At 40.0% G+C, this 15,747-nt stretch overlaps 1 protein-coding gene across 1 annotated transcript in view; it reads right to left on the reverse strand.

Annotated features, from left to right (window-relative positions):
- Nucleotides 1–15,747, reverse strand: part of DNAH9 (dynein axonemal heavy chain 9) — a gene marked incomplete at both ends in the record, with an annotated part of 232,762 nt that overhangs the window by 62,612 nt on the left and 154,403 nt on the right. Inside the window, 5 exons of the mRNA XM_081320420.1 lie at nucleotides 3,973–4,113; nucleotides 5,518–5,682; nucleotides 10,341–10,545; nucleotides 11,203–11,325; nucleotides 14,401–14,636. Of these exons, the coding sequence (XP_081176546.1) occupies nucleotides 3,973–4,113; nucleotides 5,518–5,682; nucleotides 10,341–10,545; nucleotides 11,203–11,325; nucleotides 14,401–14,636 (870 nt within the window). The remainder of the gene's footprint in view (nucleotides 1–3,972; nucleotides 4,114–5,517; nucleotides 5,683–10,340; nucleotides 10,546–11,202; nucleotides 11,326–14,400; nucleotides 14,637–15,747) is intronic.

The following is a 15,747-nucleotide window of genomic DNA, read 5'->3' on the forward strand; positions in this document are numbered from 1 at the left end:
GTGCAGTTCTTGGGGCCATTAAGGTGACCCATGTTACACCACTATTTTGAGAGCTGCACTGGCTGCAGTTTGCTTCCAGATAGAATTCAAAGTGTTGGTTACCACCTTTAAAGCCCTGCATAGCAAGGGTCCAGGCTCTCCCTAATGGGATTAACCCACCTCTCCCATGCCAGCAGAAGTGGTATGTTATGTATGCAGGCACCTGCATAGCAACAGCCACCAGGGGGCGTTGGCCTGAACGGTTTTGGCGGGAAACCCGGTTTCGGCGGGAAACCTAGGGCCAACCCCATTGGCTGTCCGCTTACCTGGCTAGGTATTTAAGGAGGCCAGGTAAACTTCACGCTACCCCCCTTCAATAAAGAGCTGAACACGTACTCCGGCTGGCGTCTCTTCCTTGCGTCGGACCCACTACACAATATGGTATGCTGTGGATCCTGTCAGCCAAGGAGTTTCAGCTGGCAGGATCCAGAAGAAGAGTATTGCTGCTATGGCTCCCGCCCACTAGAACATCATGTCAACCAAGGTGAAAGTCACCCTCACCCTCTTGTCACAAATGGCACATGCAAAAATCAGAATAGTAATTAAGTTTCCCCAAAATGATCTATATTTATTTATTTATTTATTTATTTATTTATTTGTTTTTATAAACCGCCCTTCTCCCGAGGGACTCGGGGCGGTGTACAGAGTAAGGAAGGTATACAGATTGAACAATAAAAAACAATAGTAAAAAACAAACTGGGACCCCAATTAAAGCTATCAGGCCAGGCCGGACTGCTGGAACAGGAAGGTTTTTAAGTCGCGCCAGAAGGTGCGGAGGTCGGGGGCCATCCGGATTTCGGTTGGTAAGCTGTTCCAGAGGGCTGGCGCACCCACTGAGAATGCCCTCCCCCTGGGGGCCACCAGCCGACATTCCTTGAGCGGTGGCACCCTGAGGAGGCCCTCTCTGTGGGAGCGCACAGGACGGTCTGGTGCTGACATTGGCAGAAGGTGCTCCCGTAGGTAGTCCGGACCCATGCCATGTAGGGCTTTGTATGTCATTGTTAGCACCTTGAACTTCACACGGAAGGCAACCGGAAGCCAGTGCAGCGCACGGAGGAGAGGTGTGATATGGGAGTATCGGGAGGCTCCCAAGAGTGTCCGTGCCGCTGCACTTTGCACCAGTTGAAGCTTCCGAGTGGATCTCAAGGGCAGCCCCATGTAGAGAGCGTTACAGTAGTCTAGGCGAGAGGTCACAAGGGCATGGGTGACTGTACGTAAGGCATCCAGGTCCAGATAAGGCCGTAGTTGGAGAACTAGTCGAACCCGGGAGAAGGCCCCCTTGGTCACAGCTCCTATGTGATCTTCCAGGGAGAGCTGCGAGTCTAGGAGGACACCCAGGTTGCGGGCCCTATCAACAGGGGGTAGTAACTTGTCCCCGATGTTAAGGGATGGGACATTCTGAATATCCTGGCTTGCCGGTACGTACAGCCATTCAGTCTTGTCCGGGTTCAGTTGAAGCCTGTTCCTCCCCATCCATTCCCGGACCGCTTTCAGGCAGCGGGACATCACGTCGAGGGCATCACTGATATTGTTTGGAGTTGAGATGAAAAGCTGGGTGTCATCAGCATACTGATGGTACCCTACTCCAAAGCTGCGAATGATCTCACCCAGCGGTTTCATGTAGATGTTGAACAGGAGAGGCGAGAGGACCGACCCCTGAGGGACTCCGCAAGCGAGAGGCCTCGGGGTCGACCTCTGTCCCCCTGCCAGCACCGACTGCGAGCGACCCTGGAGAAAGGAGGAGAACCAACGCAGAACCGTGCCTCCCACTCCCAGTCCCCTGAGGCGTCGCAGCAAGATACCATGGTCGATGGTATCGAAAGCCGCCGAGAGGTCTAATAAGACTAGGACAGAGGAATGGCCCCTGTCCCGGGCTCTCCAGAGATCATTCATCAGAGCGACCAATGCCGTCTCCGTGCTGTAGCCCGGCCTGAAACCCGATTGGTACGGGTCTAGATAAACCGCTTCATCCAGGATCTGAGGAAGTTGGTGCGCCACCACGCTCTCAACAACCTTCGCAAGGAAGCGAAGATTGGAGACAGGACGAAAGTTATTCAAAGAGGATGGGTCCAAGGTGGGCTTCTTGAGGAGAGGTCTCACCACCGCCTCCTTCAAGGCGGTGGGGAAGTGACCCTCACTCAGAGAAGCAGAGATGACCGCTAGGAACCAGCCTCGTGTCCCCTCTCGAGCTGCATAGGCCAGCCAGGAAGGGCACGGGTCCAGTAAGCATGTGGAGGCGCTCAACCTTCTCATAATCCTGTCCACTTCCTTAGGAGTCACAGGATCAAATTCCTCCCAGATGACGTCGACAGGACTGTCCATGTCTTGTTCTTCCAGCTCAGCCCAGTTGGAGTCCAGGCCAGTTCGAATCCGAGCAATTTTATCCAGCAGATATTGACCGAATTCCTCGGCTCGACCCTGCAAGGGTTCCTCCCTCACCTCTTGGTTCAATAGGGAGCGAGTCACCCTGAACAAGGCAGCCGGGCGATTATCTGCGGACGCGATGAGGGTGGAAAAGTAGTTGGATTTTGCCACCCTTATCGCAGCGAGATAAGACCTGGTGAGGATTCTTAATCGCAATCGGTCGGATTCGGATCGAATAGGCTATGTACCTTGCATTATACTCCCTCAAGAGAAAACAACGTTAAATAAAAAACAATAGCTGTTTTCATGTAAAGTATCCTTATATACTTCCTGCTGAAGCTGAAATATTCAAAACCAGAAAAGCAAACAGCTGGAGAAAATAAAACCCTGAGCAAAATAAAAACCATGCAAAAAAGTCATCAGCTGCCATCAAACGGAATATACAATAGAACAATTATGGAGGGAAAGAAATTTAGACTGAATTCTAAATTGCTATATCATGCTCTTAAATTAAATGCCTGCTGTGCCATATTAACCCTTGAAAAATGTTGTTTCACAGGAATGAAAGTCTCAGCAAAAAATTAAAAATAGTTTCTAGTAATATTTTGTTTAGGCATGCAATATTGTTAAATTACTCATAGGACAAGTTTTTTTCACTGAATGTTCTTAGAGCTTTCTGTAACTTGAGCTACTGCAAATTGTAAAGAACTATTTGAATCTCTGGTGGAAACTTAATGCAATAACGTTTGTTTCTCTAGTCTTCTATAAAGTGAAATTCAGCACATTTCTACTAAAGTTTAAACTATTTAATCTGCCGCATTCAGAGTCTGGCTATTATAAAAACACAAAGAATGGCACAAACAAAGGCCAGGAACCTTTTTGTCATACATTTTTCATAATGCACAAAAGGAACCCATTAAAGATGACATAATTCACAGGTCTGAATATCCTTAAATAACCATCTAAGGTCTAGGACATTTTAAAAAATGCAATCTCAATCTATTGATATATTTTGTGTTGGCTGGTTAATGAAGCTAATTAAGGGAGAGGGTGGGGGGAGTGAATAGGCCCTTGTGGCTGACATGAATGGTTATGAGTCAGTCAGAATGTCCATGAAGCACAAACATAAAATAATTTTTAAAAATGATGAAATTTTATGGAAGAAAAACAAGATTTCACAATGAATGCTGACACCTTTCCAGATTCGGTGAAATTTTGGCAGTTTTTGTATTACCAAAATTAAGTGAAATTTTCACCTCTGATTACTGTACAAAATTATGTTTCAAGTACTGGCAAGACTGCCAGGCCCCTCGTATGTGATGCTAGTGGGCCTCTGTCGTCTCAGACTCCTTATCTGTCCCTTTATTGTTTAATTCTTTTTTTTTAATTTTTTATTCTATGATTTTTAATTTTTATTGTTGTGAGCCGCCCTGAGTCCTCAGGGAGAAGGGCGGCATATAAATTTAATTAATTAAATAAATAAATAAAATTTGGAGAAGAATTGGCCTGGGTTGGGGAAAAAGAGAGAAGGGGGAAAGCCAACTCTTACTGTAGATGAAACTATTGTACCTTTAGGGAAAATTGGTACATGGGATTGATGGTGTTGAGGTCATTCATGATGAAATATAGCAGTGAAGCACGAGCTGCTGCAGGACGGTAATGTTCCCTTGCCTCATTAATCTTAGTTTCTGTTATCTTGGACTCCTGGACCTGAAAGGAAGAAACAATAAAACTATGAAGAGGCAAGATAGCCACACCTACTGTAGGTACACATTTTCTTAGTATGCATGGAAATGGCATGGTTTTCGATAAATTTGTGTATATGTAGCATGTGTAGCATACCCCCTTACCTGCCTGCTTCTAATTTCCCAACGTTTCCAGATGTAGAGCACATACATTCAACCATCACTTCACCCATAAATTAATTATCAAGGAACTAACTTCCATCAGATTCTCCCTCACTTTCCAAGATCATAACCATGCCCATATTAAATTTTCACATATCTTAAAATGGAGGTGTTATGTAATTTTATCACCGAGGATGTCTGAGCTCCAGCTACCAAAAGCTTGAAAGCACCCTCTGCACAAATAGCTCAGAAACATCTCTCATTTGTGCTGAAGGGCCCGTTCCCAGGGCTCTTCAGTGTGGTACAGGTGAAAGATGTTGCCAATATTTGCCAAACATCTACGTCAGATGAGTATTGAATAGATAATTTTCAAAGCCAAATTTTCAGCCGGGGAGCAGCCAAGATGCTGGATTCCAGTCAACTTAATACAGGCCATGGAAACTTCAGTGGATTCTGCCATACTGTATAGCCTCCGCTCAATTCCTAATTTAATTCAGTAAATGTAATGCGTGTGAATTAACTCAAGTAAAACACTTTGGTATTAAACTTAAATGCTTTAAAAACATCTTGTTAGAATGCTGTAGTTGTATGGTCTTTGCATCCGATCCTACTATTTCTCTTAAATTGCTCATTAAAGGCATCTGAACTAAAACAAAAATGCTTAGTAAATCTTGTCAGACTGTGGTTTTATCGCGACTTTGTCTCCAAGCTGTAGAACAAACAAGATGCATTTAACCAATTCATTTACTTTTAAATTTTAGTTATAAATTGCCAAAAACAAATATTCCAACACAAACTCATACACAATTAACAAAACAATATTTGAAGGAAAAAAATAGAAACCAAAAAAGAAAAAGATTACTAAAAAATTAAACTAAAAAATGAGAGAATAAGAAAAAAAATCTAGCTTATATATTATACTTATCAACAATCACTGGTTAACTAATAAGTTTTCTTTTTCTTATGCTGAATCATGTCCAATTCTAGAAGACTGCTTGAACAAGTCCCTACAGGTTTTTTTGGCAAGGTTTTCAGAAATGGTTTACCGTTGCCTCCTTCCTAGGGCTGAGAGAAAGGTCTACCTGCTGACTTTATTCCTAAGGCAGGACCAGAACTCGTGGTTTCCCAATTTCTAGCTTGATACCTTAATCACTAAAAACAAAACTGGCTATCAAGAAGTACCAACATTTGAAGAATTTACATTCACTCACTCTTAACATAGATTTTTGTTTTCAGTCACACACCAAACTCAATTTAGCATTTTTACCTTATCTTCAATTTCTGCAGCTGTTTGTTTAGTGACTTCTAGATTCTCCACTAAGGCAGTATCTGCTAAAAAGTTCCCTGAGGCAGACGAGAGACGGGACAGCAAGTTGTCCTCCAAAGTTTTTAAGGTAATTTTGTAACCATTCTGCTGCTTTGTGAGATCGGACTGTAAAAAATTGAGATATATAGTGTGCGTGTACATACATATCATCATATCATTTTCAAAGCAAAGCAAAGATTTTTGTTAAATCAGGGATCTTTGGAGACCCCTGCGTTAAACCATCATATGCTGGAAACTCCCTCTTTGGGAAAATGAAATGCAACATGGCACACCCTTCCAAATTTAAATAGATGCTGCATTGGAGAACATTTACGCAGCATATAGTGTATTACAGTTCATATTAAAGATTGTAGAGACCATTCACTTCCATTCAAGGGCCCAGCCCAGACTTCCAAAAATCTGTATTAGGATGATTGTTCCAGAGACAGTCCAATCCAGTTTACTCCATTAGGAGTAAAACCCACAAACAGATGTAACATATTCAGCTGAATGAAAGCAATAAAATGTATTGTATTTTAGTTTAAACTAGAATCGTATGCTCAATTTTTCCAGAATCTACAGGAGTTATCTAGGTCCCAAATACTGTAAGTGCCAAAGACTGAGCAGCACTAGGGATGAAACAAATTGAAAGACCACATAATCTCTCTTAATTCCAAATATTTCTAAGTCTAATGTCTATGTAGTAAGGCTATGGTATTATTATTTATCCTTATCTTCTTTACTCCACCCCTCTTATTGGGATGAAGATTGATGATGATGATGATGATGATGATGCTTTGCATGTACGCTGAGAGTTTCTGTGTCAGACACGAATCCCTTGTGTGTCTGATCACACTTGGCCAAATAAAATATTCAATTCAGTTCAATTGCAGGATAGTGTGATTCATATAATCAGCAGTAATTTGCTCATAAGGATCACTTTGCTTTGAGAAGAGATCAACAATCACTGAATCTAAACTCCATTTGTTTCTACTGTGGCATTTCACTCAAATGATAACTTGTTTGTTTACTCCTCTCCCCCCCCCCTCCAGGTGTTTTGGGGATGGAGGATGTACTTCTCACTGCACTGTCCTTTCAGCAGGAGCTCCAGAAGAAAGAGATTAGGAGAAAAGATTTGGTGGAACCTGCAACAGTCTCCATGAACATTTGTTCTGAATTGCCCTCTTCCTCCTGCTGCTCTGAGCTGCTCTCCACTTCAAGTGCAAGTTTGCCATTCTTACCTAAACTCTAATTTACTGGTCATGGAGAGTAGCTATTCTGACATTACAGATGGGAAGGGAAAAGTCTTGGATATGGGAAATGTGGGAACAGGCTGCCTAAAGGCTGTTTGTTTAAAACACAAAAGTTTCCTTCTTTAGTTTTTGAAAATGTTTAATTAAAAAGAACTGTTCTTAGAAAAGCTACTATGATGAAGCAATTAATAACTTTTTCTTTAGGCCATAGGCTAACCATAGATCTGTTTGGAAAAAAAGACAAAGCAAAAACTATAAAGCTATTATTTTCCTTACTTTAAAGAAGTAATTAATTTAACTGAAAAGCATTGCTTCTTCAGTAGATTTAATGATTTTTCACAACTTAGCAGAATTTGGTTTTCTTTGCATAGCCATGTTGGAGTATGATATATGAGATAAGAAATTTAATATATAACCTCAGAATGTTACTTTCTGCAGTATTAATAGTGTAAAAGAGCAATATGGTAAACTCAGTCTTTTCCAACTTTCTCCACAGTAATGCCAATTCTCTGAAATAAAGTTGGCAGCATTACGAATAACAACACCCCAAAATCCTGTTGTGCTGCTGAAATTAAGAGAGGCTTAAATCCTTTGGTTTTTATGCTTTTCCAACTGCACAGAAAGTTTCTTCCATTTTCCATTAGTGATCCATTTCTTTCCAAACTCCTTATTCATTATTGTGAACTCTCTACCTTGCACCTTCAATCTCTAGGATAGATCAGTAGATGGCTGGCAAAACATCTAGCAGGAAAATTTGTCTTTCTGTGCTGTATATTAGGAAGCCTGATTATTGTTTTTAAACCCCTCCCTCACTTCCCAAAACATGGACTTCCTTCTGTGCATCTAGCATGATAGGGTTTTACACAGAATATATCCTCTTGCATTATGCGAGTTGAACTGCAGGTTATATGAGATCTGCCCCCACCCTCTTGGCCCTCCAAATGGCTGAAAACCTGGCTCTGCCAACGGGCTTTAGGCTCCAATGGGGGCATCTGATTTTAGAGGTGGCTGGTAGATTAGGATATGATTACACATCCATCCCATCTACACATTGGTTCTTTTTATCCCCTCTGCTGTTAATTTTATAGTTTTAACTTCCAATGCCCAATGTTTTACTCTTTTTAACCTTTTAATTATTTAATACAAGTAGTCCTCAGCTTACAACAGTTCATTTAGTGACCATTCGAATTTACAACGGCATTGGAAAAAGTGACTTATGACTGTTTTTCACACTTACGACCTATGACTGTTTTTCACACTTACGACCATTGCAACATCCCCATGGTCACATGATCAAAATTCAGATGCTTGGCAAGTGGTTCATATTTATGACAGTTGCAGTGTCCCAGGGTCATGTGATCAGCTTTTGTGACCTTCTGTCAAGCAAAGTAAATGGGGAATCTGGATTCACTTAACAACCGTGTTAGTAACTTAACAAATGCAATGATTCACTTAACAACTGTGGCAAGAAAAGTCATAAAATGGGGTAAACTCACTTAACAAATGTTTCACTTAGCAACATAAATTTTGGGCTCAATTGTGGTCGTAACGCAAGGACTACCTGTACTGTCCTTTTTCATTTCACAAATATATAGTAATTCCTCCTGATTTCTCTGTTCTGTGAATTTGGAGAGAGTTGTCCATAAGTCATACATGAACTCCAAATACTGCAAGCACTAATTACAGAATTTCCCTTTTTCTTTACCCAACTTTCTTTCTTTCTTTGATCCATTTATAAGGCTGCTCAATCACCAAGTTACTCTAAGGAATATACTCTCAACATTGGATTTTTAAGACTAATTTTATCAGCTTGTACAAGGTTTCTAATTTTTAAAATACACAAACTATATAATTGTTACTGGAGATTTTGGCTTTTCCTGGTGTTGGGACACAAAATGCACTTTATGATTAGTTATTTTTTAGCTTACACAATATTCCCTGAGAAGCCGGACAATGGGGAGAGAAAAAAAGAAATGATTTGCTACACCGAATGGAAAATCTTTATGTCATCTTGAGTACTTCTCTAGGGGCTGTTGTCTGTGGCAGCAGGTTGCTCTAGTCTACTGTTTAGCAATTATATGATAATGTGCCATACACAAATGTATTACAAGGGCTCCTTATGTGTCAATAGCAACATATTGTTCAGCTACAAGAAGAAGGATGACTATTTTCAGTACAACCAAAAATTCTTGGCAAACATGATTCAATTTGCTAAAGTATTCAGAGGACAGCTCTAGTTTGTAATGTTTCATGCACAGCTTGAGAATTAGTTTAAGTAACCACTTTAGGACATTCTATGTTTCCCTCGTATGTTCTACTGCATCTCTCAGCATTATTACAACCTAGGTAAAGGTAAAGGTAAAGGTTCCCCCACACATGTGTGCTAGTCGTTTCTGACTCTGACCGTTTCTGACGGTGCTCATCTCTGTTTCAAAGCCAAAGAGCCAGCGCTTGTCCAAGGATGTCTCCGTGGTCATGTAGCCGGCATGACTAGACGCCAAAGGCACACGGAACGCTGTTACCTTCCCACCATAGTGGTCCCTATTTTTCTGCATTTTTACGTGCTTTCAAGCTGCTAGGTTGGCAGAAGCTGGGACGAGTAACAGGCGCTCACTCTGTTACGCGACACTCGGGATTCAACCCGCCAAACTGCCAACCTTCTGATCGACAGGCTCAGCGTCCTAACCCACTGAGCCACCGCGTCCCTCTAGGCAATGGCATTTGCTGAAGTGTTCATTGACTCGACATACGTACATTTATTTAGTCAAGGGAAAAAAATCAGTGGCAAGCAAAGCCATAAAAATGCATGAACTATGTAATTTTGTGTATCTCCTTTGTGTCATAGAAACACTCCAAAAAGCAGAGTTAGTGTACTAATTGGAGGAGTCATGTTGCCACCATCAAAAACAGTTTTATCTGGTTTGCCGAATGAAATTAGTTCCAGTGGTAGAAATTTTGAAAGCTATAGTCCCGATAGTAGATGAAGGAGCTTCCAGCTTTGGATAAAGCTGCATTAATAATCTGTTTAACGTTAATTGCCAAGATTGAAAGTGCTGGTTCTAGTTCACCAGATATACATTAAGCCTTTTTATTTATTTATTTATAACTAGGCACAAAATATATTTAACATGTTTATCCTAAGCTCTATTTAGCTTTACGACTGGTGGGGAGGCCAAAGCTGCAGAAATACTTGTGTTTCCCTGAAAATAAGACCAGGTCTTATATTAAAAAGATGCGTTAGGACTTATTTTCCAGTTAGGGCTTATATTCGGGGAAATACGGTACTAAATGCATCTGTCTGTCTGACGATCTTAGCAGGGGCTTATTTTTGGGGTGGGGCTATATTACGAGCATCCTGAAAAGTCATGCTAGGACTTATTTTCCAGTTGGATCTTATTTTCGGGGAAACACAGTACTACTTTAACTTTTCTTATCTCTGATAATAGATACAGATAATAGTTTAAAGCATGGATAAATCTTGGAAAAATCAAAAGGAGATTAATTCAGTCCATCTTGGATTCTGTTAGTTACCTTTAATTCTTCCAGGTCAGGCCTTTCCAAGCTTACCACTGCTGCCAGCAGCTGATCTTCTAGACCATCTCGAGTCACAGTGAAGTTGATGAGGGTGCTCTGTGCTTGCATTTCTGGTTGGTAATGGGGATTTGCTAGTTTTGTATGAAGAATTAGTCGGAAACTGGGGTTGTACTCACATTCTTTATCTCCAATTTTAATGAACCTGAAAGAAGATCAAGCATGATTACTCGTGCCTGCAGTATCCATATGCCATTATAAGATAATTAATTAGATTCCAGAGGTATGTATAATTTTACAGTGCAGTGAGAATTAATCATTCTAAATCAGCTTTCCCTGATAAAAAAGTCCTCCAGATATAGTAGACATAATCACCAAAGACCCTGCTGGCTTTTGAAGTCCAACTTATTTGGAGGGCCCATTTGCCATTGCAATACCTTCCTTGTCCTTTATGAAAAGAAATAAAATGTACTATGCAGCAGCTCCTATAATCTATGCCAATTAAATCAAATGCATCAATGTGCCATTCTGGGCTAAGGTATTTGACTACAGGAGCTTACTGGGAGCATTTGGGCCAACTACTGTCTCTTAGCCCAAACGATCTATGAGAAAAATGAGGAGAAAGGAGGATTGTGAACACCAGTTTGAGTTCCTGAATGACAGGTAGGATATAAATCAAACAGATAAATATTAAATTTATCCATTAGATGGTTGTGAAAAGTAGTTTTACAACATCAATTCTGAGGGCTTCAGAAAAGTTTTTGAACCCTAATATTACATGCCTTGGGGGAGGATAGCAGATATCATGTGCATCTTTCAAAAGGTGATGGTCACAGAATTATGTCATTCACTATCATCTCACCTTCCTTTTTTTATTGTCTCTCGACCCAGCAATGGACCTAACACTGGATCTACAGATTCTTCCAAATTCTCAATCAGAACAACTTCCCCAGCAGCAAGAGCTTGTTCCACAATGTCCAGATACCTAAGAAATACAGCATCAGGATAATACATGTTAAGGAAAACCCTGAGAAACTCCCAGAGTAAAGCAAAGGATGAAGTCATTACAAAAGGCATAGAAGGGGAGGAGTTAGTGATTATGAAAGGGAGAGACCAATGACTTGCTCTAGGTATTTATTGTTATATTCTTACTTAAGCAAAGTGGATCAGCAGCTAGAACAGTATTTCAGTTCCTCAAAAAATTGGGTTTTGCCAAATTCAAGAGACTTAGAAGGTAACTGGCGCCAAAGGCTTTTTTTAGAGAGATGCCTCAGCTTTTTCCACGCATTATCTGTTTTAAGAACATATAAATCCAGGCTTCCATAACATGAGCCCCAGATGAATTTCAGATATTCTTGGATTCCATGACGCCTGGGAATTCTGAGGATAATATTCCAGCACTCCTGGAGAATGCTAGGTTACATAAAATAGCTTTACCCTACTAATGTATTCTCTCCCTCTCCCCCCAAACAGCAAATTGAGTTTCCCTGAACCCTGATGGGCTAGGTATATAGTTATAAATAAGAGAAGCATGACTGTTTAAATTAAGCAAGGAGATTGAAGAAAGAATACTAAGGTTATGTTTAAAAAAGTTCACCAGTGACTGTAGATAAATAACTATTTCAGCCAGGAGAGAGAATTTTGGTATGGCTCTTCAGCTATGACTTTTAATCATTATGAACCACTAAAATTCAGGCTTTATACCAGGTTTGGCTATAAATCTCCCAATCTTAATCCCTTATTCAGAAGACAGAGGGCTCCCATGTACAACCAACTACATTTTTTGTTACTGACTAGGAAGACGCCATACACATCCCGAAAACTGGCTCCCTACAGAAAGAGAAACAAGCTTATGCTCCAAGGTTTAAGTTCTAGATTTTTTTTCTCCTGCCTTTTCAAGTCAACATCCTCTTGATGACCTTGGAATCTGATCTATGTTGATTTAACAATTCTCTCTCAATTGATAACCACTAGATTGCTATTCCTATTCCAGTTTTTTTTCCTTACCCCTTAGTAGGCTTTATTAAATCAAATATGGCAATGTATTGAATGATTTTTAAACAGTGGAATGATTTACTTGAATGTATATTATCAAAAATATGTGAGTTGACTAGTTAATTTCTATGACTTCATCTTCCTACTGGGAGTTTTTATTTTTGTAGATTGTGTAGTATATATTCCTTAACTTGTTTTAAAAATCTACACTGGTTCTTTGAATTAAGCATTTCCACTTTGTGGTGGTAATCCTTTGTCCTGAATGAGAAACACTGAAGATCTAACATATAGCATATTCATATTTGATGCACAAATGCATGTTTCATCTTTGAATGGGTATGCCAATAGACACTTTATTTAAATTAAACATTTTATCTGTTAATGTGTGTATGTACTTCCTCATGTTAGATACTACTTCATTCCACTATATGCTAAACTAAGAAACAGAGTCATATTGATTAGCCTTTCTGGCAAAGTCTAAGCAGTAGTAATTGAGTTTAGGGCTGGTTACTTGAGACACTATCTATCTCCAACAGCTTCTTACTGGCCAATTTGATCTTCCAGGATTGGCATGATCCAGGTTCCTTCAATTAAATGTACCATCTGTTGGGATGCACAAAACTCAGTTGTAATGCCTGTCCTCTAGAATGAGGTTCTTCTTCAAGATCTGGATGGTTCCCCACCCTGCTAGAGTTTTAAAGGACCTTGAAGATCTGGTTCTTTGTCAAGACTTTTGGCTAAGGTGGTTGAAGTCCTTTCTGAGTAGTATGGATAAGTCTCTCATTATTGCCTAGTTATGCCTTGTTTTGTTTGTCTTTATTGCACTATTATTTTATTGTTATGTTTTTCTATTTTTATTTTGTTAACTGCCTAGAGTCATTGTGAGTTGGGTAGTACACAAGTGTAATAAATAGTAAATTAATTAATACATTTGCTGTATTACTCTTTTGAAGCAGTTTTGTTGTTTATGGTTTTACATAATGTTGTAGCCATATATTTGTTTTATTCCTGATTTTGCTTGAAAGTTTGTATTCTTTTGGAACCTGCTTAGAGCTTTCTCCAGATTTGCAAAGCATACAAATAGTAGTAAATATTTTAACCTTTCTTTGTTTTTTGAGTTGAGTTTGACTAGTATACTTATTTCAATCAGTGTTTATATTAATAAAATCTAATTTATCCTATCACAGCATTGCCTAGCTTACCCTATCTGTTACAAGAACAGCATTAATCTTGAGTTTCTCTGATAAGGTATAACAACATGCACTGTTTGAAAGACGGGGATATCCCAAAATCATGAGAAATCCAGGGCAAAAATATTTTTCTAGACTGATACAGATCTATCTAATATCCAGCTAAACTCACAGCAACAAAACCTGTAAGCAAAATTACCAGCGCTGGCTAAATAAAATTTAAGAACTATAAAAAGGTCTGGATTTCAGCATTTTTAAAATCTGTGACAATGCATCTAAGGCAGGCCTCTTCATTAGGACGTAACAAGAAGAGGAGATAAAAACAGCTAGCCCTACAAGCTTGCTCTCTTTCAATTCTTTTTAAATCTTCTCCAAGATAATTCATTAGGCGATCTTCTAAGCAGGGGACCAATGTATTACTTCTACCCTCACACTAATGAACTTCCTTTTGAGAACTCACAAAAGCACAGTCTGGAAGATCCTCGTCTCACAGAAGCCTGGATCCTTCTATTCCTTTAACTGAATTATGAAAAGAATAGAACAGAGATTAAATCACTGGCACTTAAAACTGCACTCTGACGTACAGTGTGCTGGTACCTTCTTCTCATTCTCCGTTCAGTTTCAGGTTTCTATAGCAACCATGACAAGTTCTACAAAGTTCCTCCCCATTTAATCAGAAATTTCTGTCATTCTGATAGTAAACAAAGCCAGTTAATGCCCAAAAGTTTGAAATAGCGTCAAATTGGAGAGCTTTTTCTTAAAATACAGTTGGCTCCCACAATCTGAAAGACATACATCACACACGTGACACCCAGATATGAGGCTACTATTGAACACATCCATTATTGCCATTTTGTTTAATCGTGTCTGCTTACCCTTTCTGGCCAATCCGAGTCACTCTGAGGTCTTCTCCATGCTTGGCTTTTATCCACTTGATGCCCTGCAGCTGGGGGTCAACCATGAGTGGCCAGCGCTCACAGTTGGTCAGAATGGTAGCATTTTCAGCAGACATGCGGTCAGCTGGTAAACCTTCATTTTGCCAAGCTGCTATGTCAGCATCATCAGTGAGCATCTTCAGAGGGTCCAAAGAGGGAGTGACAGGAATTGCAACCTGGGGCAATCAAAGCATTATCACCTACAGCCAATGGGTTATGACTCTGCATTGCAACTATGCACAAAAAAGCACATGTGACCTGGTAATAATGGAAAACGTAATCCAAGACACTGAAAATAGCAATGGTCAGGAAAGCACTTTTTTAGTGACCTTTATCTAAGAATGATAGATTTCTTTTTCTTATTATGCCAAGGAAACAGAATATAGTAGAGACTTGCCGTGACTTCTTCCCTCAAGAAATACTCATACTTTTTCTTTTGAGAGTGGTAAGAACTCTGAAATAGCTGGGAGTAACATAGGTCTCTGATATTGTCATTCCAACAACAAAGATGACAATATTCTTTGCTCTTAATAGATAACTGCAACAATAGGGTCAAATATACAATTTATGTACCAGCAGATTTATGTTACCTGTCCTTGCAAGTTGGGATCTAATTGCACCTCTGACCTTGTTTCCAGCTTTTGGCAATAATATTTTACAATGCCAGTGGCCAGCTTTGAGGTCTGACATTGTAAGAGGGGACCCTGTTACTTTATGGTGGCAAAAAAAATATCAAGAATTTGGTAGCACCTTTTCCATCTAAAGAGTTTTATTAAAAGGCACAAGTTTTCATGAGCTGTAAGCCATTTATTCAGATTCATCATCAGATCCAATTTGGGGCTGAGGGAATGTATGTTTTCAATGGTTAGAAGAAACACAGGATGAATTGCTCCACACGATGCTTCTGCCTTGAGCAATGGGGGAAATTCAGTGGCAATGGCTTCATGGAAAGCCTTGACAGGTTGCCCTTGGAATCAACTTCCAAAGGGAAGTAATTAGACTATTTTTCTCTTATTCCAATGGTATCTTGTATTTTTCAATTTTAATTAAAATATAGGTGAGCTGAAAGTTAGTGTGTACTGTATAGCTGTACTCAGTGCTTTTTTTGTAAAAGAAAAAGGTGCCGGAACTCACACATGTCATACAACCTGCCTTGCCTATCCTACAAGGTTCCATCCAAAAAAGGTGCCAGAACTCCGTTCTGAGCGTTCTATGACAAAAAAAGCCCTGGCTATACTAACTTTTTACAGATATATCAAGAGTCAACGGGCTGGAGGCAACCAACGC

Source organism: Vipera berus (genome assembly GCF_964194415.1).
Source record: "Vipera berus genome assembly, chromosome: 2".
Classification (NCBI taxonomy): Eukaryota; Metazoa; Chordata; class Lepidosauria; order Squamata; family Viperidae; genus Vipera; species Vipera berus.